At 45.9% G+C, this 21,988-nt stretch overlaps 1 protein-coding gene across 2 annotated transcripts in view; it reads left to right on the forward strand.

The window, feature by feature from the left end:
• CACNA2D3 (calcium voltage-gated channel auxiliary subunit alpha2delta 3) overlaps nt 1-21,988 on the forward strand; it is an 812,027-nt gene that overhangs the window by 502,849 nt on the left and 287,190 nt on the right. For both annotated transcript variants that reach the window (XM_070390783.1, XM_070390784.1), the window contains exons 12-13: nt 10,151-10,229; nt 20,036-20,169. In XM_070390783.1, the coding sequence (XP_070246884.1) occupies nt 10,151-10,229; nt 20,036-20,169 (213 nt within the window). The remainder of the gene's footprint in view (nt 1-10,150; nt 10,230-20,035; nt 20,170-21,988) is intronic.

A 21,988-nucleotide genomic window follows, 5' to 3' on the forward strand; every position in this document is an offset into this window, starting at 1 on the left:
TCCCATAGGGGGGTTCCAGGTCTTGGGAACACACTGGAACCCCTGGAAGGGGCAGAGGTCGGTGTCCAGGAAATGAGAATCTATAGATTACCAAACCCCACACATTATTCTGATACACAAGCCCCTTCCTCACACCCCTGGGCCATGTCCCTACCTGTCTGCCTCTTGGAGAATCACAGGTAAATAGAGTTAACACTGTCCTCAACAATATCCTTGCAGTTGTCTGATGAGTCCTTGACTGTCTTATTGACAGTGAGCCCCAGAAGGTGGTAGGTCAGGTGACAGCAGAAACTGCTATTTTCAGCTAATTCTTAGTGACAGGGAGGATTGGTTGGGAAAATAGAAGTGACAAGAACCTTGGAAGAAAACAAATGTGCTAGTTTAGAATTCACAACAGCGGTTGGTTTTAATGAATTTGAGAATGATTTGGACAGAATTCCAAAATCCCAATCCTTGACCTATGACCTTCTGCTGTGCTGATTCAGCAGGTTGGGCAGGGAGTGAGTGCTTTTCTCCAGTACTGGCTGCTTCTTACTGTGGGGCTTTGACACAAATCCCAGTGAGAACTCCCAAGGGCCACATCTGTGCCCAAGGGCAAATGGGATCTGTTCCCTGATCCACACCCTTCAGTAGGTGGCAGAAGAAGGCAAAGACAGACTCAGGGGTGAGGAACACTAAGGAAAAAGGAACTTTTCTCTCAGGTCCAGAGAAGGGCAGGCCTAGTCATGTCTTCAAGCTTCATACCCTTTGCTATTTTCCTATACATTTTCTCTTTAGGGTCCAGGCAAAAAGAACCATTAGAAGTTCCCTCTTATCATGAACCTAGATAGCCCTGGCCAAGTTCTCAATGGATCTTAATGATTCTCCAAAGGTTGATAGAAGTTGTCATTGTTACACCTCTGATTGTGTTAGGAACTGGCAATCCCATTGTCACTGGTAAAGATAAATACCAGTGATGACTTGTCAAAACTCTCCCCTAGGGAAAATCCTCTTCTTCACCCACAAAAATCAATTTCCTCTTCAATCAGCCCTCTGGGCAGTGTGAGGGAGCATCTGTGGATAGGAGATTCAACTTTCTTCAGCCCACTTTGTGTGTTGTTATTGAAAAAAAATTAATCTGAAACACAAGTAAACCTAAGCTTACTGGAATTCATTGCTTCTGACCTGTCTTTTCATTCATTATCTCACTTGCTATTAATCACAGTTAGTGGGATGGGGTGCCAATTCACCTGCTATAGGTAGAAAGCACAGCTCACAGGGTTTCACTAACTTACTCAGATCCCTGCACAAGTAAGTGTAGAGTTGGAGCCAACTGGAACCCAGGTCTCCTGATTCCTGGCTGTTTTAAAGGTAACTCAGGATTTGTTTTAATCTGATATGGTAAGGCACACAGACATGGGGATGACTGTCAGGAGGAAAGAAGTTTATTATACTCATAGTCCCCTAGAAGCCAGGGTCATGCCATACCACATAGAGCCTCATGACAGCACCAAGGCCAGATGTGGACAGAGAGGGGGGATTGGTGGGGTGAAGACTTTATTGTGGTTCCCCTGAGAAAAAAAGAGGCAAAGCAGGGTAGGCAGGTTTAGGATTGAATATTACAGCGGGCTCTGGGGCATAGGGGCTGCCCCTGATTGCCTGGTGCCAGGCCCTAGGGTGATTAGGACAAGTGAATAATGGCCCAGGCTGTGAGCACCTGAGAAAAGGAGGTGGCCAGAGGCTTCATCTCTGGATTGGTTGGTTTGTATATCCAGGTGCACTGGCAGGCAAGTTGTATACTATCCCCAGGGATTAGCCGAGCCTGGGAGGGGTGGTCCCTCCACAGTAGCATGGCTCCAGAGAGCAGACCATCAGAGATACAAAAATAAAAAGACATGGTCAATGCACTCACTGATCTGCCCCCTGGATGAATTTCATCACCCCCCTTTGAGGGCGTTGCTGCTTGACTTCTTACTGATCCACTACGTGGTGTGTAATCTCCTCTGTGTCCCTGTGCTAAACCGGGCCACAGCCTCTGTGACCCAGAGACCCCCATCTCCTTCACTTTGACAAAACACATGACCATGAAACTGAACTGCCACCCCCTGGCTGGGAGATTACTACGGGGTGATTTTTTTTCTGATTTGGGATCTTTTCAATACCACACACGAGGTATCAGGGGCTGTGCTTGAGAGGACAGAGATTGTACAGATTCTCAGAGCGTCCCCAAATGACAGTTCATTTTTCATAATGATCTATGATATTCATTTGTTGAAATTTTATTACTTTTGTAATTTAATTCAATTTTCCCCATTTCATTGCTGCTCGGGGCAGCGTTATCTTATTTGCCTCTCTCATCCTCCATATGAGGATGTTTCTCATTTTACTATGAGCACCATGGCGTCCAGATTAAAGCTGCCTGTTCAATAGAACTGTTTCCAGTGGTGTCAACCTGCCCAGAGCCCACCTCTGCTTGTGCAGCATTTTCAGGGAGACACATGGGGGCAGTGATTTATGAAGCATTTTGGGGAATAATCAAGGCCCAACCCTCATCTTCGGCTTAGAGATTAAAGATCGTATTCAGAAACATTTCTCTGCATCAGCAATCATAGAAATGAGCAAATAATACTAGGAGTGGATTAGGAATATGTTTTATGAAGATACAGATGAAGAATGTATTGAGCAACATCAAATTGACTTTAAAGCATAAAGATATCAGGAGACATCTCCTTAAAGCTGAAGTCATGCACCATTTTTGAGAAATCCTGGAGGTATTTTAGGACATGATTGAGTTGGGCAGTGAGTCAGAAGGGTCAGGAGCCGGTGGGAAGACGTGCAGGTGAGTCCTCCAGATTACTGGCAGAAGCTGCCACTTAGCTGAATTAAAATTCAGAACCCATGGGTACGGACACCTGTAGGTGCTGGAGGACTCTTTTTAGCAAGTTTCATTTATATCTATAACCCATATAACTTGCAGGTTTTTAAAGGTAAAAATACTGGGTCTATAGTTAAACGTTATTTTACAATAGAAGATTCCTTTCTCTTTCCTATAACAGGAAAGACTGTGATTCCAGAGGCTGCTAAGTGCCCCGGCCCAGGCCCTTTCCCCGGCATCTGGGGGGAAGAGTGAGCTTATTGTAATCTCAAGAAGCAGTGCTTTGCGTGTAAACACCAGCTCAGCAGCCACAGGCATCGGGCACAGGTCTGCCCTTTCCTGCTTGCCCAGGCTGGTCGATGTCTGATAGTCCTGCCTTGTTGGATTGACACAAGCTTCTTTCAAAATGTCATCCTGAGCCAGTGCCTCTCTTTTTGTCTTTAACCACCCACTGGGCTGTTCAGCCTCGACCCTGAGCACCCAGTGGAAGCATCTTTATTGGGAATGGCGTCAGTGTTTTCTTTTATTTTTTTCTTATTTATTGATTGATTGACTGATTAAATTGATTGGGTGACATTGGTCAACATTCCAGTGATTTCTAATTCCCAGTCCTGCTTTCCTTTGCTCAGGCCTCCTCTTCTTTGTGCTATTTTTTTTTCTTATGTGTTGGATTTAGACCACCTGTGTCAGACCCACCATGAGCACTTTTGAAAAATCTAGATGCCTGGGCTTAATCTGAATCTCTGGAGGGTGGGTGCTGGGGGCACCACCTTTCACAAGTGATTGAAAGCGCCTAGTGCAGCGGTTCTCAACCTGTGGGTCGAGACCCCTTTGGGGGTCTAACGACCCTTTCACAGGGGTCGCCTAAGACCACCGGAAAACACATATATAATTACATATTGTTTTTGTGATTAATCACTATGCTTTAATTATGCTCAATTTGTAACAATGAAAATACATCCTGCATATCAGATATTTACATTATGATTCATAACAGTAGCAAAATTATAGTTATGAAGTAGCAACAAAAATAATTTTATGGTTGGGGGTCACCACAACATGAGGAACTGTATTAAAGGGTCGTGGCATTAGGAAGGTTGAGAACCACTGGCCTAGTGATTCTGATGCCCAGAGACATCTGACAGCTCTCTCCACCCTGGCCAGAGCCACCTTCACCTCTCACGTAAAACATTTCAGTGGCCTCTTACTTAGCGTCTCTGTTTCTATGCTTATCTCCCTGTGGCTGTGGTTCTCAAACTTGGCTGCACAGTGCAACTCCATAGGAGATTAAATGTCAGTCCTGCCTGATTTAATTGATCTGCGATGGGACCTGAGCATGCAGAATTATATCATCACAGGAAAATCAGGGCAGCTGGGATGAGCACAACGCTCCATGGCTATTTTCCACACGCAGACAGAAGGGCCTTTTACAATTTTATATGTTGCTCATGTCAGGCTTCTGTTCAGCCCCCCTGTGGTTTCTGTTTTTGCTGGGGGGGGGGCGGGAAGCCCACTGTCTAATGTTTACCACAAAGGCTCACATGATTTGGCCTCTGTTGTCTGTCCAAGTTCATCCCCTATGGCCTCTTCTAGCTGACTCCACCCATCCCCGCTGGTCTCTTCCATATCCTTGAACATCCCTATCTCAAGGACTTTGTACCATCTGGTCCTTTCGCCTGGAACATTCTTCCCCAATAGCCATATGTCTTACTCCGCCACCCCATTTGGTCTGGATTCCTGCTCAAATATCACCTTATCAGGGAAGCCTTCCCTCCCTTCCTTCCTAAAATAGCCGCCTCCATTGCTCTCCATTGCCTTAACTTGTTTTATTTTCTTCATAAGCGTTTAATACAACAAATAATCAAACATTTTATGTGAATTTGCCATTTATGAACTGCTTCACTCTCACAAAAATCTAAACTCCCCGAGGACAGAGAGTTTGTTTTATTTATTCATCAGATCCCCAACACATAGTAGGTGCTTGAAAGTTACTTGTGATGGGTAGTGAATTGCTGCTCTTGGACTGTCTCAAAAACATGGGCACTGGTGACCTGCCACTCATTACTAGGGACCTGTTAGTGGCAGCAGCCTGTTTTCTGGCTGTGCAATGCCCCCTGATAGCTTTACTGGCAGCTGCTTCCCCTCCCCTATTTTAATGGTTGTAGAAAGGAGGGAATTTGACCCATGACCCCTGCGAATAAGACTACCTCTATTCACCAAAAGTTAAAAGGAATGACGCCCCCTCAAGTTTTTGCTGGAAATTGCATCTATACGAGAAAGAAGCATACATCTCTTTTTTGGAAAAACTGGGTTGTTTTTTGTTTGTTTCATTTGGGAACTTTTATACTCAGTAGATTAAGTTATGTGACTTTGAACTTTGAAATGTCCACATCTTAAGATTTTATTAAGCCTGACTGCGTTTAAAGAACATTTAAAGACATCCAAACTTACATGGAAGATCAAAATGAACTAATAGGTCGATGCAGACATTTTTCCACCCTGCCTTTATGCCGGTTAATGAAAGCGGCGCCTTTGTGCCTGCGGACAATGAGCACGGAGGCCTGGCTCTCCCAGGAACTCTGGTGTCTCCTGACAACGGTCCTGGCTGAACTGTGCCACGATGCCTTTTCATGATACGCACCTGGCCCTCAGGACCACCCTCGATCTGCTAAGGCAACTTGCCACATCAGAAAAGTGATTGGACTCAAGGCAGACTTGTGAAAGTTTGTTTGATGGCACTTCCTAGGGAAATCATCTCCAACCCTTGGAAATGAAATCCATCAGGCAACAGGATCTGTCAGTGATGGAAATGAGGAACAATTTAAGTCTGTTACACAGAGGTTTCACACTCAGTTAATTGAGCAGTAGAATAAGCAGCCCACCCAGGAAGGTGCGAGGCCACGTTTAATTTCCACGTATCATCTCTTCTGTGTTTGATGTTCCCTGCCATGTTTATGCTTCCTGTATCCTTATAGAATGGTTCCCGAAACAGGGGTGTCCTTACTTTCTTCCTATTTTAAGGGGTTTCTAATTATTTTTAATACGTTTTTGTTGATATCAGAGGGAGGGAGGGAGAGAGAGAGAAACATCAATGACGAGAGACAATCATTGATCAGCTGCCTCCTGCATGCCCCCTACTTGGGATCGAGCACAATTCCCGTGCATGTGCCCTGACCAGGAATTGAAATGCGACCTCCTGGTTCATGTGTTGACCCTCAACCACTAAGCCACACCAGTCAGGTGGGATCTCTAATTCAGGGGTCCTCAAACTACGGCCCGAGGGCCACATGCAAATACAAATATTGTATATGTTCCCGTTTTGTTTTTTTACTTCAAAATAAGATATGTGCAGTGTGCATAGGAATTTGTTCATATTTTTTTTTTTGAACTATAGTCCGGCCCTCCAATGGTCTGAGGGACAGTGAACTGGCCCCCTGTTTAAAAAGTTTGAGGACCCCTGCTCTAATTATTAAAGCAATACTTATTCGTTTGTGAAAACATTCAGATGAAATTGAAATTTCTGAAGTAGTAAGTGTAAGTCTCCTTTTAGAAAAAAATAGGACTCCATGTTACATAATATCCTACCACCTGCTTTTTTCCCTTACCAATTTCTGATGGATGTCTTTCTACATGAATACATAGCTGCGTGGCGTTCCTCTGCCTGAATAGACTATACGTTTTTAGCCAATGAGCTATCATGAAACACTTAAGATTTAACAGTTTTTGACCGTTACAAATAATGACACTGAACATTCTTGTATTTTATCATTTTAGTGTATTTAGTGAAAATGTATAAAACTGAATTACAGGGCTTTAAGAGGTCATGCACTCTACAGTTCTCCTACCCCTTCCTGTCATCTTTGTTACCACCTTGGCCCCCAGAGGCATTGTATTTGTTCTCCTGTCTACCAGACAAATGCCTAGAGGTAGAATTACTGGTTCTAAAAAATTACAACTATAAAATGCTATGGCTATTGTTAAATTGCTCTTCAAAATATTTATTTTGGATGAAATCTCTTTTCTCTTTGTTGCCAGTTGAAAGGCAGACTTGTGAGAAGTCCAGGGTGTGAACCCAGCATCGTTTGATTATGTTTATTTTATAGGCAGAGATGCAACAAGTCGTTTCCACGCCATTTCTACTCAGATGAGGAGGCCAGTCCCCTGGGAGCCAAGGAACGCACATCAATGGAAATATTAAAGATGATTCTGATTTTCTTTCACAAACCAACAAAACAAATATACTGCCATAAATCCTTTAGCACATACCTGACCCAGGGGACGGTGCTGACTGTAGAAGCCACAATGGTGGTGGTGGTGGGGAGGGGGGGGGGTGTGTGTGGGCTGGTTTTCATTATTGTGATGATTGTTAGCACAATTACTCTTGAGCATTGCAATCATGTCTGGTCTGAAGTTTGGCACAATCCTACTGGTTTTCCAAATAGGTTGCCATCTTTTAAAATCAGGAATTATAGAATGATTCACGGCATTGTTCTAGAGTTTTAACTATGCCTCTGAGAGAACTCAGTTTATCCTGTGGCTCTTCATCTGGAGAGCAGAGGAGGTTTGGCACACACAGGCACCTCTACCCAAAACAGAATGGGTTGCTTTGTGACAGGTCTTTTCCGCTTTGCCTACAAGACAGACTCATAGCTGCATTTCCCGAGAGCCATCTATTATGCTTTCTGATTGGTTAAGAGCCAGTGGGCATGCAAGTTTTTATCAATCTAGGGTTTCCTCTTCAAATAGCTTAAGTGGGAAATGGAGGGCAAAGTGCTAGGAAAGCAGCCTGGGTCGGGTCTCAAGAGCCTGGAGTCCAGTCCATCTCCTGTGGGTGCTGGCTCTGGACCTCGGAGCTGGGTGAGGATTTCTCTGTTGGAAGAACCAGCGTCTGCAGGGGGATAAGAGGAGACCCCAGTGTTATCTGAGGCCTCAGGACTCAGAGAGAACTCTGATTAGATCAGGACTTGAAACTAATCAAGTCCCTTTATTTCACTGGGCCTCTGTTTCCACTAAATCAGTCATCAGCTATCTGCCAACAGTGGGCAGACAGGCAAAGTGAACAGGGAACAGCGCTGTGTTGGAGGGTCAGTGGTAACCACCTTGGCTACATGGACCCCAGTGGAAATAGTGGGGGGAGGAGGGAGGAGAGTAAAGAGAGGCCAGGCTTCCCGGGAAGCCCCCTTGAAGGGTGAAATGACTGCCTCACCAAAGGAAAATGAGGACAGACTATGGCTACATAATGATAATGTATTTTTTAAACATATTTTTAGTTGGAAATAAACCATCACTTAAAAACTAGTCTTCAAGTTGTAATTCCCAGATAAGCAGATATTCCTAATTCTAACAAAATCTTCATTTTTGGCACTCATATATTTTTATTCACTCATGTCTGCATCTGTGATGTTACGAGCACTGTGCTCCCATGGGGCCATGGCCAGGGGCAAGAGACCTAGCCCTTCTTTTCCCTCATCAAGTGAATAGTCTAGTGGAGATCAATCTCATAGAGGTAACCACACAGATATTAGTCAACCACAGTGGAAAAAAAGCTCTGAAGGAGTAGTGAGGGTGCCTGAACTGGTCTGGATGTGACCGAAGGACTGAACTTGGCCTAACAGGAGTTTTATTTGGACTGTGTAGTGTTGACCCACATATCACTTTAAATTTGAATGAAAGGGCTTTAACATTTTTAATTCTTTATCTTTCTTCTGTCTAACCCTCATGTACCACTTTGGGAGTTGGATTGTGGTTTATATAAATAATTCTGTCTGATTATTTCACTTAGCACAGTATTCTCTAAGTGCATCCATGTTGTTGCAAATGGCAAAACTTCATTCTTTTTATGGATGAGTAATTTTCCCTTCTCTTTCTCTCTCTCCCCTTTCCTCTCTATATCTTATCTCTCTTTGTTGATATCATATCTTCTTTATCTATTCACTTATCGATGGGCACCTAGGTTGCTTCCATGCCTTGGCTATTGTAAATAATGCTGCAGTGATATATGGGTACATAAAGAGTGGGGCAAAGATAGATCTACAGTTGTTCATCTGGAAAATAATACAATAATTAATACATAAAATACTAGAATAAACTCTGTGATTTGAGAACTCACAACTGTAAACTTACTTTTACCCCACCCTGTATATCTTTTCAAATTAATGTTTTTGTTTTCTTCAGATAGATACCCAGATGTGGAATTTCTGGGTTGTATAGTAGTTGTATCTTTAATTTTTTGAGGGACCTCCATACTGTTTTCCATAGTGGCTGCACCAATTTGCAATCCCACCAATAATGTAAAAGGGTTTCCTTTTCTCTCCATCTTCTCCAAATACTATATGATTTCCCTTATGTGTCAAATCTAAAACACAAAACAAACAAACAAAGCAAAAAAGAAATGGACTCTTAGATACAGAGAATAAATTGATGGTTGCTAGAGGGGAGGAGAACGGGAGAATGGGTGAGAGGGAATAAGAGGTACAAAGCTCCAGTTTAAAGATAAAAGTCATGGAGATGGCATGTACAGCATCGGGAAAATAGTCAATATTACTATAATAAACTTTGCATGGTGACCGATGGTCACTAGTATTGTGATGATCAAATCATGAGAAATACAGTGTTGAGTCACTGTTGTACACCTGAAACTAATATATAATGTATGCCAACTATCATAAAAAACAAAGTATTCTGCCCTCATGAGAGAGAGTTAGGAAAACAATAGAAAAGAATAGAGCCGGGGTTTTACATGTGTTGGAGCCAAAACCTCAGGAAGGCTTGAGAGGGTCCCCATTGGTCTCCTGGCTGCAGGCTATGCCTCTTGTCCCAGTTGTTTACCTCCTAAGATCAAGCTAGGGACCACAGATGGCAAGACAGTGTCTGCAGCCTGTCCTCGCCACTGGGGGGAAATGTTGAGGGTCTTTCAGTGGCATTTTTATTCCCAGGAAGAGCAAACTCTGCATTTCCTGTGCGGATCTGGGCCAGACCTGGATGCTCCTTATCCATATGTGTGCAGCCAAACACGGCCCGTAATGTTGCCAGTCTCCCATTTCACGTTGTTCTCCTCTGTCGCGAGCTCCACACCGAAAAACAACCACCACCAGTGCCACATGGTTTCAAAGATCAAAGGCCCCAGTTCTGAATATATTTCAAGCTGCCTGTACTTCAAATGTTTTAAATATGTTCCTCCAGATGGGAAGCATGGGGCATTAACGAGGTAAACCACATGTGCATGAGCCGGGATGTGGTCTGTGCAGGACAGTGAAAAGGGAACAGTGCTGATCCGTGTGTTTGCCTTCCCCTCAGGTCCGCATCTTCACGTACCTCATTGGACGGGAGGCGGCTTTTGCAGACAATCTCAAGTGGATGGCCTGTGCCAACAAAGGTAGGTCCCTCTGATGGGCCTGGCTCCCCTATGCCTTCTCCTTGGATGCGCAGAAATCAAGATAGTCATGAGGAAGTGGAGAATTCTAGGGGAAGGCTGTGAGTTCTAAGATGAGGTCTGGGTGTGTCTAAATGATTTTTTTATAAACTTGTAACAGCTTCTCCCAAAATATGCCCATAAAGTTTGAGGACATAGTCAAGTGGAATGGCTGAGCCTCTCCACTCTACTGCTCAGTAGCTGAGGGGCCTTGGGAGAGTTACTGTGGCAGAGCCGTTTACTGTGCACCAAATATCCACGTGCTTGCTCAGCATTCCTGGTCCCTTGAGCCCCAGTGGGGCCTCAACACTGGTTCTGGCCAATAGTCTTTAAGCAAAACCAAGCTGGTCATTTCTGGGATAATGCATTTAAGAGCTGGTGTGGTGTTGTCTACGCTCTGGCTCTTGTGCACTCTGAAACTACATAATGGAATAGTCATGAAATGAACAACCTTCATCAGCCTGGGGCCCTGAGTCATCACATGGAGCGAATGCCTTTCCACTCCCCCTGTCCCCTGCCATAGGCCAGCCCACACTGCATACATAGTGTGTGTGATGAGCCTTAGTGTTAAGCCACTGGGGTTTCCGGTTTCCTATGTTCCCATAGCATGACTTAGCCTACACAACCAATTAAGTCTAGTTTGAGTTAAAACAAAGTTATTTTAGTTGCAAGCAACCAAAGTTGCTCCCTGAAATTAAAAAGAGGAGTGTTTTGGAGAGAGAAGGGAGTGACTCAGAATCTAGACAAGGGAGGGAAGCTTGTGTCCCAGGAGGACCAGGGAGCTGTGTTTTTGTTTTCTTTCCCTTCTTGGTTTCCTTCTACACTCTGTGCATTCTTCCCTCTGTAGGTAGACCTTCTCTGCTATGGTAGACCTTCTCTGCTATGGCATGGGCATATTCAGAAATTCCCATCCTATGCCATGTACAGCCCTCTATCCACACAGCAGGATATGATATTGGAAAGGAGTTTTTATCTTCTCCATTTGAGACTGATTGATCCACAACTTTAAGTTCTGATTTTTAAGTTCCCTACCTTCCTCCCAAAAAGGGTTATGACCCCAGCTTGGTCCAGGACCCCCCTGTTGATTTGGGTATGGGCAGAGATAAGCCCACAGAGAAAAACATATGCACTCTGAGGGGCCCAGCACTGGGTGGGGGTGGGAAGTTCCCAGAGAATAGGGGCATGGCCCAGGAAATAAACCTCAGCCTATCTTTCCCATTGCTTAGCATTGTCTTTAATTATCTGCTTCTACTTGCAACAATATTTTAAGCACGTCTCATTTTCCGCATTCAAAAAGAGGAGACCTGCATGGAAGGCAACATTTCCTTGAAGCTATTAATAACACATTCTATGATTATTTTAGTTTATTGGCTGGCTCCCCTCACGATAGGTATCGGTAATATGATTATCTCAGAGCTAATGCATTTGGCTCCATTTCAGGAGACACATGGGAGGACCGCGGGCCCGAGGGGGTGGAAGCTGATGCATCCTCTGTTTCCTCTGAGGAAAGGGTCCATTCTTGAAACAATTTTTGGAACTTTGTTGACATTTGAAAATCTTGAGTGAGCTCCACTTTTCCTGTTTTCCTTTTCCCCTTTATTCTGCGGTCTTGGAAAAAAAAAAAAAAAAGAGTTCCTTTCCATTTTTTTTTTTTAAAATGTTGCTGTTATTCTTGCCACGTTGAATTGCAGTTCTCCCGTCGGCTAGGATGCAGTTAGTCATGGGTTATTGTTTTTACCACTGTCTGTGTCCAGCTGATGAAAATTACTCAAATTGAAGTCTTGTCTTAATCAACTAATATTACACCATAATTTAGTTTTAGTCATTGTTTATAAGAATCTCTGAAGCATCCTTTTGAAGATAGTTTAGTCAACTTAGAGTATTTCAGGGCCTGGCTATAGCATACAGCCCTTTAGATGTAAAAGTTCTGAGTACAGCCACTTGGAAAATCCAAGGAGGTAATAGTAGCCGCTGAGCTGGCCGGGCCTTGGATTCCACAGTGATTCTCCTTCCCTTCCTGTCTAAATCCGGTCATTTCCTTCCCTGCCAGAGCCAGGCCCTCTCAGAAGTTTCACCTCCTTACTCCGCTTCTCTCCTGAAGGGCCTCGGGAATAAAATGTCATTGTTTACCACTCTTCAAAGTAGCAGCTGCCATCAAAACGTTAGGTTCCAGTCATCTGTGCCCATATAAACATTGGCTTCGTGTTGCGTCAGTTATGGGGTTTTAGACCACGTAACATCAGTGAGCAAGTATTCTTCTATGGTCATTAATTAAATCATTGTTTATAGTCTCAGATTGTTATAGTATGGAGGCAGCATAACATTTTTCATCTCAAGTGACATGAGGTCCAGAGGGGCCCCCCCTTACATATTTTCATCCTGACTCAGACAAGTGCTTCAGTGAAATGAGTCATTAACATTCAGGGGCCAGAGCAGACTCGGGGAGAGCCCAGGGGAGCCCAGGGAGAAGCTTGTCAGTGGCCGGGCCGGGCCTGGCCATGGTGGCCCTGTGGAGGAGCAGGAGCTGGGCCCACACACCTTCCCCAGTCAGGGGGCGAGGAGCCACTCTCCCTACAGAATTTCTTGCTTGCAAGTCTGGTAGCCATGGAGACTGTTCTCAGCCGTTGGACCTCAGACATGTCCCCTGGAAATGGGTATCTGGGGACGTGTACACGGCTTGCAGGAGTTCTCTGCCTCCTCCGATCTACTAGCAAAATCCAGAGAGGCCTGGAGCTCATTGGTTTGTTTCATTTTAAGCATAACTAGGTCCTATCTTGAGGGAAACGGCCCTAATGAGGCAAAACAGCAAAGCATTTTAAATCCATTAAAGTGATCATTGCCACTGTACAGTGGCTGGTGGAATATACAGTTTCAAGTTCATACTATTGGGTAAATAAGTGAACTGGGAAAACTGCAGAGAGGGGCCAACGCGCCCCGATATGCCATAAAGTCATGATGACCTTCTCTAATGTTCAGTGTGCCAGGATTTTAAACAAGCACCGCCCGCGTCTCCCTCGGAAATCAGCGAAGGGAGTGCTTTCCAGCTGTGCAAATAGAGGGGGCCTCCCTGTTTGGGCTTTCAACCCATCAGTCATCGTTAGGGCGAATGGAAAGGCCACAGGAGTCTCTCTTGGTTGTCTGTTCCGCTTGTCCCTTTCTGATAGGTTCATGGTCATTCTCTCCTTATTTGAAAGCGAGCTAGTGGCCTAAGCCCTCCTCAGAAGTTCAGACCCACAGCCCTTTTTCCATGAAAAAATTCTTACCCTCACGCTGCATTTGTTTCCAAGAGTCTTGGCCCCTAAAAGATAGCTTCACACTTACGAGGCCACAATGGTGGTAGGTGAGGGTAGGGGAAAGTGGCAATCCAACTTTCACTATTTTGGAACAAGTGGAAGAAGACACAAATGGTGGTTATTCAGATAAGTGTGTATAATATTTTTTGTACCCTTTGACCAATATCACCCCAATTCCCTTAACCCTCAGCCCCTGGTAACCACCATTTCACTCTCTGTGTCTACAAGCTCAGCTTTTTTAGGTTCCATATGGATTCCACATATAAGGGATATAATTCAGCATTAGTCTCTGTTTGCTTAACCTCACATAGCATAATCCCTGCAGCTCCATCCATGTTGTCCCAAATGGCAAGCTTTCCTTCTTTCTCATAGCTGAATAATACGTCACTGTGTGTGTGTGTGTGTGTGTGTGTGTGTGTTTGAAGTTGTGTACATGCCATAGAACATGAAGATGCTGCCCCTGTTATTTATAACAACTAAGGATGACCAACTAAGTGTCATCCTTAGTTGTTATAAGGTTGTACTATGCAGGTAGAGTGCAAGAGTACTTTTGTGACATATCTCTTTTGACCCTCACTAAAGCTCTTTTAGGTGCTTGGGAAGAAAACTGAGATCTAGTTTTCTTTTCCTAAAAAAAATATACTTTTATTGATTTCATAGAAGGGAAAGGGAGAGAGAGAGAGAGAGAGAGAGAGAGAGAGAGAGAGAGAGAGAAACATCAATGATGAGAATCATTGATTGGTTGTCTCCTTCACGTTCCACACGTGCTCTGACAGGAACTCAAATCATGACCTCCTAATTCATAGGTGGATGCTCAACCACTGAGCCATAGTGGCTGGGCAAGATCTAGTTTCCTTGCCCCAGGTTACCAGCTAGCAGGTGGCAGAGCCAGAGGCTGTCCCAGTGGATCCGAAGCCTGAGGCTCACTTCACCAGATTGTGAGGTTACCTCTCTTTGGGGAGAAGAAAGTCGTGTTTCATGGAGGACTCCTGCATGTCTTCCAGAGTTTGAGACTCTAGGAAAAGGAATGTAGAGGTGGAGGAAAGACTTGGTCAGCTAATAAAGACCAAGTGGGATTTCTCCCCAGCCTGTGTGTTCCAGAAACGGCCCTGCCTCCGCTTGTGTGGGCATGTGGTTCAGTTTCTGACGTTTTACAAAGCGGGACATTAAGGCTCTGAGAGGAGATGAGGCAGTTTGGGGTGTGGGTGCTGCGACAGAGCTACAGACGGGCCAGCCTTCCTAGATCCATCACGTGATCCTTTAAATGACCTTTTCTAACATGAAATCTAAAATGTAACATTATTCACAAAGGAAAAGGGTTGTTTCTAAATTTGAGAGTTTGGCTGATTCTGATGGCTTCACACTGGAGACCCCCACTCTCTGGTGGGCACATGCCCACGGAGGCAGCGGGTAGGCGCCTGGCCCCATGGTCATTCCCTCCAGGTCAGTTCTTTCCAACTCACTGGACATGTGCCCTTTGGCTCCAAGGCCCACCGGACCTCTTGCTGGATGTCTGTGAAGGTCCGAGGGGAGGTGGAGGTAGGAAGTTGTTTATAGATTGCATATCTTTTTACAGAAATAAGTGCTTTGTCAGTAGCATGTGATGCTGATGGGGAGGAGGAAGAAGAGAACGCTGTTGTCCAGAGGAAGGCAAACGAGGTCACACCATCGACTTCACTGCCCACTCCACTGTCCTGAGGAGACTGAAATCTGAGCTTTGTCTTATTCAGAGATGAGTGTTTGTAAAGGGAGTGGTGCCTCACAGCAAAGGTGAACGGGGACTTGGCGAGGGAGATAGATGGCCAGGGTCTCCAATGAGGAGCCAACTGGGGCCCTCAGCTCTGACGTCATTGCAAAGTAGAATAATGAATGATGGAGCTTCTCATCTAAAGGCACCTTTTAGACAAGGGACTCCTAAGAAATCTAGAGGTGAGGGTGATAGAATCTCAGCAATACAAAGCACCAGGCTGCGTGTGGTTGATCACAGGGAGCAGTTGTAACCCGGAGTTCACAGGAGGCTCTGTGAGGGAATAAAGTACATAAATAGATGTTACGTAGAAAAATGAGAAGACCATTTGTAATAGGTGGCTAATTACAGCATTAATTACTCCTTGGTAATTACTGAATGATTGCTGATTCTGTTTTCCTACATGATATATGACGTCCAAAAAGGCTCATTAAAGAAGAGAATAAACATTCAAGAGCTAGAATTTAAAAGAAAAAAAGGGGGGAGCGGGGAGGAGGGAAAGGAGCCAGTTCGGAGAATGCAGAGGGAAAACAAGGGAAGCGTCTATGGTTACAGCCAAAGCGTCCAGCCCTCAGCGACTTCCTGTTATCCATCAAAAGTACATTTGTTAACTAAAACTTAGATGAAAACATTTGAAAGCAAGAAAGGGTCTTTCAGAAAGGTTGGAGATTTTAATGGGTTGGGGTTAGATGATTAAATTTGCATGAAGCTTTGCAGTATACGTTATTAATATTATTTGTGTAATCTCAGCTTCTCTTACCTTCTATACATCTGCATGCCTGGTCTATATTTTGAAATATAAATTAGAACTGTGCCCTGGGTTTTGAGTAGACCTTTGGTGCTAATTATTGAGTATTTCCCAGGAACCTCAAGGAGACCCATGCATTTCCCCACCCCATCCTCAACTTGTCCTGGCCGCAGAGATGCAGACAGCCCATTAGGGGCGACCTCCTGGGGAGGACCTCTGAGCAGCCACGTGTGTCTGTTCTTTTCTGAAACAGGAAGAAGCAGTGTCCTCAGTGGTCAAGGGTAAAGGTTCTGGAATCAGATGAACCTGGATTGGAATTGATCTGAGACGAATCACTGAGTTCTCTGCTCTGTTTCCTACTGATACAGGGAGCCCATGAGTTTCCCAGGCCCACAGGGGCAAGGTGGATGCCAGTAAGACCCCAGTGGGTGTCCCTGCATTGCCAACCCATATGTGGGCTCTGGGAATCCTGCTCCTGACAAGACGGGTGCTCGTTTTTTGTAATATTTCATGGAGCTAATATTCCAGTGAAAGAGAACATAGTAAACAAGCAAGTCAGAGTTTAGCACCAGATTAATCTTCTGAAGAAAGTGAAGGCAGGGCGAAGTGAGAGGAAGTGAGTTTAGACAGCTGAACCCTGCATGATAAACAAGACCCAGCCATGGAGAAACTGGATGGAATCTGTGCCAGCCAGAGGGGACAGCAGGAGCCAAAGCCTGAGAGGGGAATGCATTGGCCTGTCAGAGGAGGAGGAAGGCCAGGGAGCCCAATGAGAGCGATGGTGAGCAAACAAAGGGAGTGAGGCCATCCAGGTGGGGGGCAGGCAGCTGAAGGAAAGTCTTGGCAGTGTGGCTAAGAAACTTTGATTTTATTCTAACTCTAAATAGAACCAGTTTTAGGAGCTTTAGCAGAGAGATGAGGATCTGCTTTATACTTTCAGATGATCCCTCCGGCTGCAGGATAAGGAGGAGGGGTATTTGGGGAGGCTATTGCCGTACCCTGGAGGAGAGACTGGAGTCAGGAGTGGGCTGGGGCAGAGGAGAGGGGGAAGTGGGTTTCCGATATGTTATAGAGATAGGGCCAGAACACCTTGCTCGTGGACTAGCCATGGGCTGGGGTGAGCAAGGGGTGACTGTCAAGGATAGCGCTTATGTTTTTGGCCTAATCTGGGGAGTGGTGCCATTTGCTGAAATGGGGAAGAGGCAGTTGGAGGAGGAATGCGTTTGGTGAGGGAACCAGGAGTTGGCTTGGGACGAGTCCAGTCTGAGAATCCTGTTAGTCATCCTGTGGAAGTGTCAGGTATACCGTTGGCTGTGGGTCTGGAGCTCTGGGGAGCAGCCAGCTTTTTGTAGCTTCTCAGAATGTAGACTGTGACCAGCAATGCCAAGTGAGGATGATCTCAGCTCCATCCCCGTCCAAGTGTGTGGTGGTTTTTCCTTTCCACTCCCTCTATGCTAATGACCTGTCTCTCCCATCCTTCTCCTCACATTCATTCCCCTTCTTCTCTTGGCCCAATTTTGGAAAATCCAAATCAAGGATTTTTACTGTTGGCTTTGAGGATCAAGAAAATGCAGACAACCAAGAAGAACTCCTCCTAAGAGTTGCTGTCTTTATGCACATTTTGCACAGGAACCCCAAATAGGAATTATTCTTCTCGAGTCCAGAATCATGGAGCTGTCCCCTCCTCTTATCACCATGGCAACATCTCTCTTATGTCCTCTTTGCCTTGATTGTCTAAGACCTTTCCCTCAGAACCACGGTTTGTCCACTAGAGTAAAGATGAAATATTTTCTTTCTTATTCAAACACTGATTGCAGCCACTGTGCCTGGAGGGGTAACTATGGATGCCCCCTTTCATCCAGCGACCCTCTTTCAAACTTGTCTTTCCCACCAATTCTGCAAGAAGGGCCGCCTGGGAGTGTCCCAGTGGATCTCCTGACTTTGGTGCCTGACCTCTGATGGAGGCCAAGGTGCTCATGGGCCCCATTCTTGGGCTGCACCCTAAAACAGGAGCTCAGAGCCTGCTCCTTCAGGGTCCTATTTCCCCTGGGATGGGTGAGGCTCTGGCCCTGGCAGGGAGGGTTGGGGGAGGACAGGAGTGACAATGCATGTTAATTACACTGTGCAGAGCTGTCATCAGGAAGCCAGAAGCCACATGGTCCCGACCTGGTTTGGGGTTGGCACACCAAATTCAAACCAGCTGGGCTTTGTTTGAAAATGCCTTGGCAGGGTCCGGCCCTCTCTGGACAACAGAAGGACTGGCATTCCCTTACCCAAGCCCTGTTAGGCACTGTGAGGTTCTGTAAACACTGTAGCCAGTGCTGAGACAGACCTGGCTCCAGAGGCACTCACACCCTCTCTGATGTGTTGGCACCAGGAGCTGGTATGAGCCTCATTATTAGGGTCCTCATTTAAAGGACGGGGAGGAAACAGGGCATGTCCATCCAGTGTCCCTGCTTCAGATCCTCCATGACTACCTGCCTGTGGGATGAAGCCCAGGCTCTTCCCAAGGTCCTGTGTGCGGGTGCCCTGTGCCTTCCTCTGATCTCATACCACCCACGGTGCCCTCCCGCCCAGCTCCTTACTCCAGTCACTCCAGCTATTTTCAGTTTCCAGAGGGGCCTGAGCCTGCCCTTCGCCTTTATTTACACTCCTTGCTTGGTTGTACACTCTTTAACCCCTCTTCCTCCAGCTATTGGTCCTCATCCTGCAGGGTTAGTGGTGCTGACCCTTCCTTGGGGCTGCCGAGTGTGCCTGGCTGTCCCTGCTGTGTGCTTTAGGGCAGCGGTCACCGACTGGTGGTCCGTGAGGTCCGGAAGGTTGGTGACCGCTGCTTTAGGGCAACACTGATTGTGCTGTTCTGTGGTGGTTCTACTCAGACTCCCCAGGCCCAGGAGGCAGGGGCCCCCCCATTCTGTTAATCCCTGCTTCTCCAGGGCTAGGTACCAAGAAAGCCCTCCATAAAGGTTTGGATGAAGGGCCCCAGTTCATCCCTCCCCTTCCAACATCTCCCAACCCACCCACAGCAAGGCCAACAGGAGCCCACACTGAAGAGGAACATAGCAATGCCCTGAACTAGAGATCAAAACGGCATCCCCATCCGGAGACAATCGCACAGTTAGAACTTACGTTACTTAGAAGCCAGGTCCACCAGCATATTCAATAGGCAGGTCTGGCAACCACACAGGGGTATGAGCTGGCATGTCAGCCTCAAACTCATAAAGGGCAAAATTCTGTAAAAGCAAAAGGCACAGATGAAGAGACTCCCAATCCTGGACTCACCTCCTGGATTTGCCGCTGGAGACCTGAGGGAACGTGGGGGAGACACATATCCACTGTCTGCCTCGGTCTTCTCCTCTTTACAGTGGGCACAGTTATCCCCACCTCATCGTGTTGTTAAGAATAAATGGGACAAAGCCTTTCCAGTGTTTAGCAAATGTTGTGTCCTGCAGTAAGCACTCAAAAATTAACTATAACTATTATTGTTATAGTGATAAGAATGGATAGCCTTTCCATTTTGAGGTGCATAGTTTTCCCATTGGAAATAAATCCACCAAAGTAAAAAACAAAAGGTTACGAAATGGCATATAAAAGGACCCTTCCGCGCTCCTGCCAGGAAGGTCTGCATGTGCACGCACAGAAAACAGTCTGGGGAGACAAAGCAGCGGTCACCAACCTTTCTGACCTCACGGGCCACCAGTGGTCCATGGACCACTGGCTGGTGACTGCTGCTCTAAAGGGCCAGCAGGGGCTTCCTCTGGGGGGTGGGTTTGTGGTTGATTTTAATTGTATTCCTTTGCTTGCTGATATTTTCTATCATGAACATATGATTCATGAAGTGGGTGATGGCAGAGGGGAGATCTAAGGTTTAACAAGGAAAAGAAGAGGCAGAAATTAGCTAGAGGCTAAGAAGGCGTGGCAGGTGTGGGCTCCCCAGTGGCCGGTCTTCCTGTCTGTTCCTGAACTGGTTCTCCCTTGGCAGGATTCTTCACCCAGATCTCCACGTTGGCTGATGTGCAGGAAAATGTCATGGAATACCTCCACGTGCTGAGCCGGCCCAAGGTGATCGACCAGGAGCACGACGTGGTGTGGACTGAAGCGTACATCGACAGCACCGTGAGTCACGGGCCCCAGGGAGCCTGAGGGCTCATCCCTGTGTTCATTTCAGAAGACAGCAATGGGGCCACTCATCCTCTATAATGGGGTTCAGTGACATTTTCCTTCGTTGTACAGTTTGCAAACAAAGTTGGTGAAAATGTCACCAGCATTCTGGAAGGGGTGTGATCAGCACAGAAATCTCACTTTTTGAGTGTGTCTTCTCTACCTACTTGTTTCCTCCCACGTGTGTACAAATGCTGTCATTGGAGCAGTGACGAGGGGCGTGTTAGATTCAGTCCCCCGTCTGAGAGGCCCAGTCCTGGGGATCAATCTTTGGGTCTGAACTTGGGAAGGTGGCTGGGTTTGGCCCTCACAGTGAATCGGAGCCACGGCAGAGGCCACAGCTGTGTTTTCTTCGCGTAGATGAGTGAGAATCTGCTTCGGTGGCGGTGATATAGGCCAGGGCTTGCTTTTGGAACTCTAGCCAAGGCTCATTCTAACGCTGAATTCTAAGCACAGGATTCTGATGCTGAATTAGTTTAAAAGGAGGAACTTTGCCAATCACCAAACAATGGCTCCGTGGCCTGGTTGCTTGTGTATTTTCAGGGTGATTTTTCATAGTGATAATGGGTCTGATGGGAGTGGCGTTTTTCATTAATTGATTGTAAATGTTCGCACAGGGCTTCTCTCTCATCGTTTTTGTTGGGATTAACATCACATTAATCACTGTAACCCAGACATAGCTGTTCTCCAGAGTGGTCTCAATGGCTGCTGTGGGCCGGCTCTTCTCTCCGTGAGTCTCATTCCTGTGGCGTTTCTGGCAGCGACAGGCAGATGCAGGCTGGGGACGGCATGTGGGAACCCAGCTTGGGGGGCACTGCAGCAGCCTGCCCCACCTCGGCCTCCAAGTCACAGTGGGAGCATGGAAATATGAACTGGTCCAGAAGGGGTGTCCCTTCCCCAGGAGAATCACCCTGAGCAGAGGAAGGTGTTAAGCTGAAAACCCTCTCTGGTTGACAAGGAGACCTTGGGCCTGTATCACTGTCAGGGTCCGACGCCAGCTTGATTTAGAATCCTGGATGACGTAACTAAGCCGCCCATTTATGTTGGCACCGTAGTAACAATAACAATAGCAACAACAGTGATGGTTGCATCCCCTCTTCTTCCCTGTGGCTGAGGAAGGCAGGAAAAGAGCATGAAGAGGAGTGTGGCCAGCCGGGATCGAAGCCATCAAGTCACCCAGTGGTTTTGTGTATAAACCCTAAACAGCCAGTTTGATCGGTCACATTATTTGTTCATCAATTTAAAAAATATAAAACAAAGTCTCTACAATTAAAACATTACAGTAGCAGCACCTGGATAGACAGAGAGGTCAGTGGAATAGAAGGTCCAAAAATAGCCCCACCTACATATAGAGATGTAGTGTGTGATAAATGTGGCATTGCAGACCAGTGGGACTAGGGTAGGCTTTGCACTGAATGCCTTTGAGAAAACTAGATAGCCATTTAGAAAAAAAGTAGTTCTATTCTTAACATCATACCCAAAAAAAGAATTCCAAAGGATCAGAGACCTAAAGTGTAAAAAATGAAATCATACAATCAGTAGAACAAAACTTGGGTCGCTTTCTCTGTGACCTGAGTCCGGAGAAAGGCTTTCTAGCAATGACTCCAAAATCCAGATGCAATAAAAAGAAAGATAAGTAAGTTTGACTACTTAAAAGAAAAACAAAGCAAAAACCAACTTTTAGTAAGTCGAAAACTATTATAAGCAAAGTCAAAAGGCAAATGATAAAAATAGAAGAAAATAGTTGCAGCATATAGGACACACACAGAACTAA

Source organism: Myotis yumanensis, unplaced genomic scaffold, assembly GCF_028538775.1.
Source record: "Myotis yumanensis isolate MYYU_CA2020_CCGP unplaced genomic scaffold, mMyoYum1.0.hap1 SCAF_14, whole genome shotgun sequence".
In the NCBI taxonomy this organism is placed as follows: Eukaryota; Metazoa; Chordata; class Mammalia; order Chiroptera; family Vespertilionidae; genus Myotis; species Myotis yumanensis.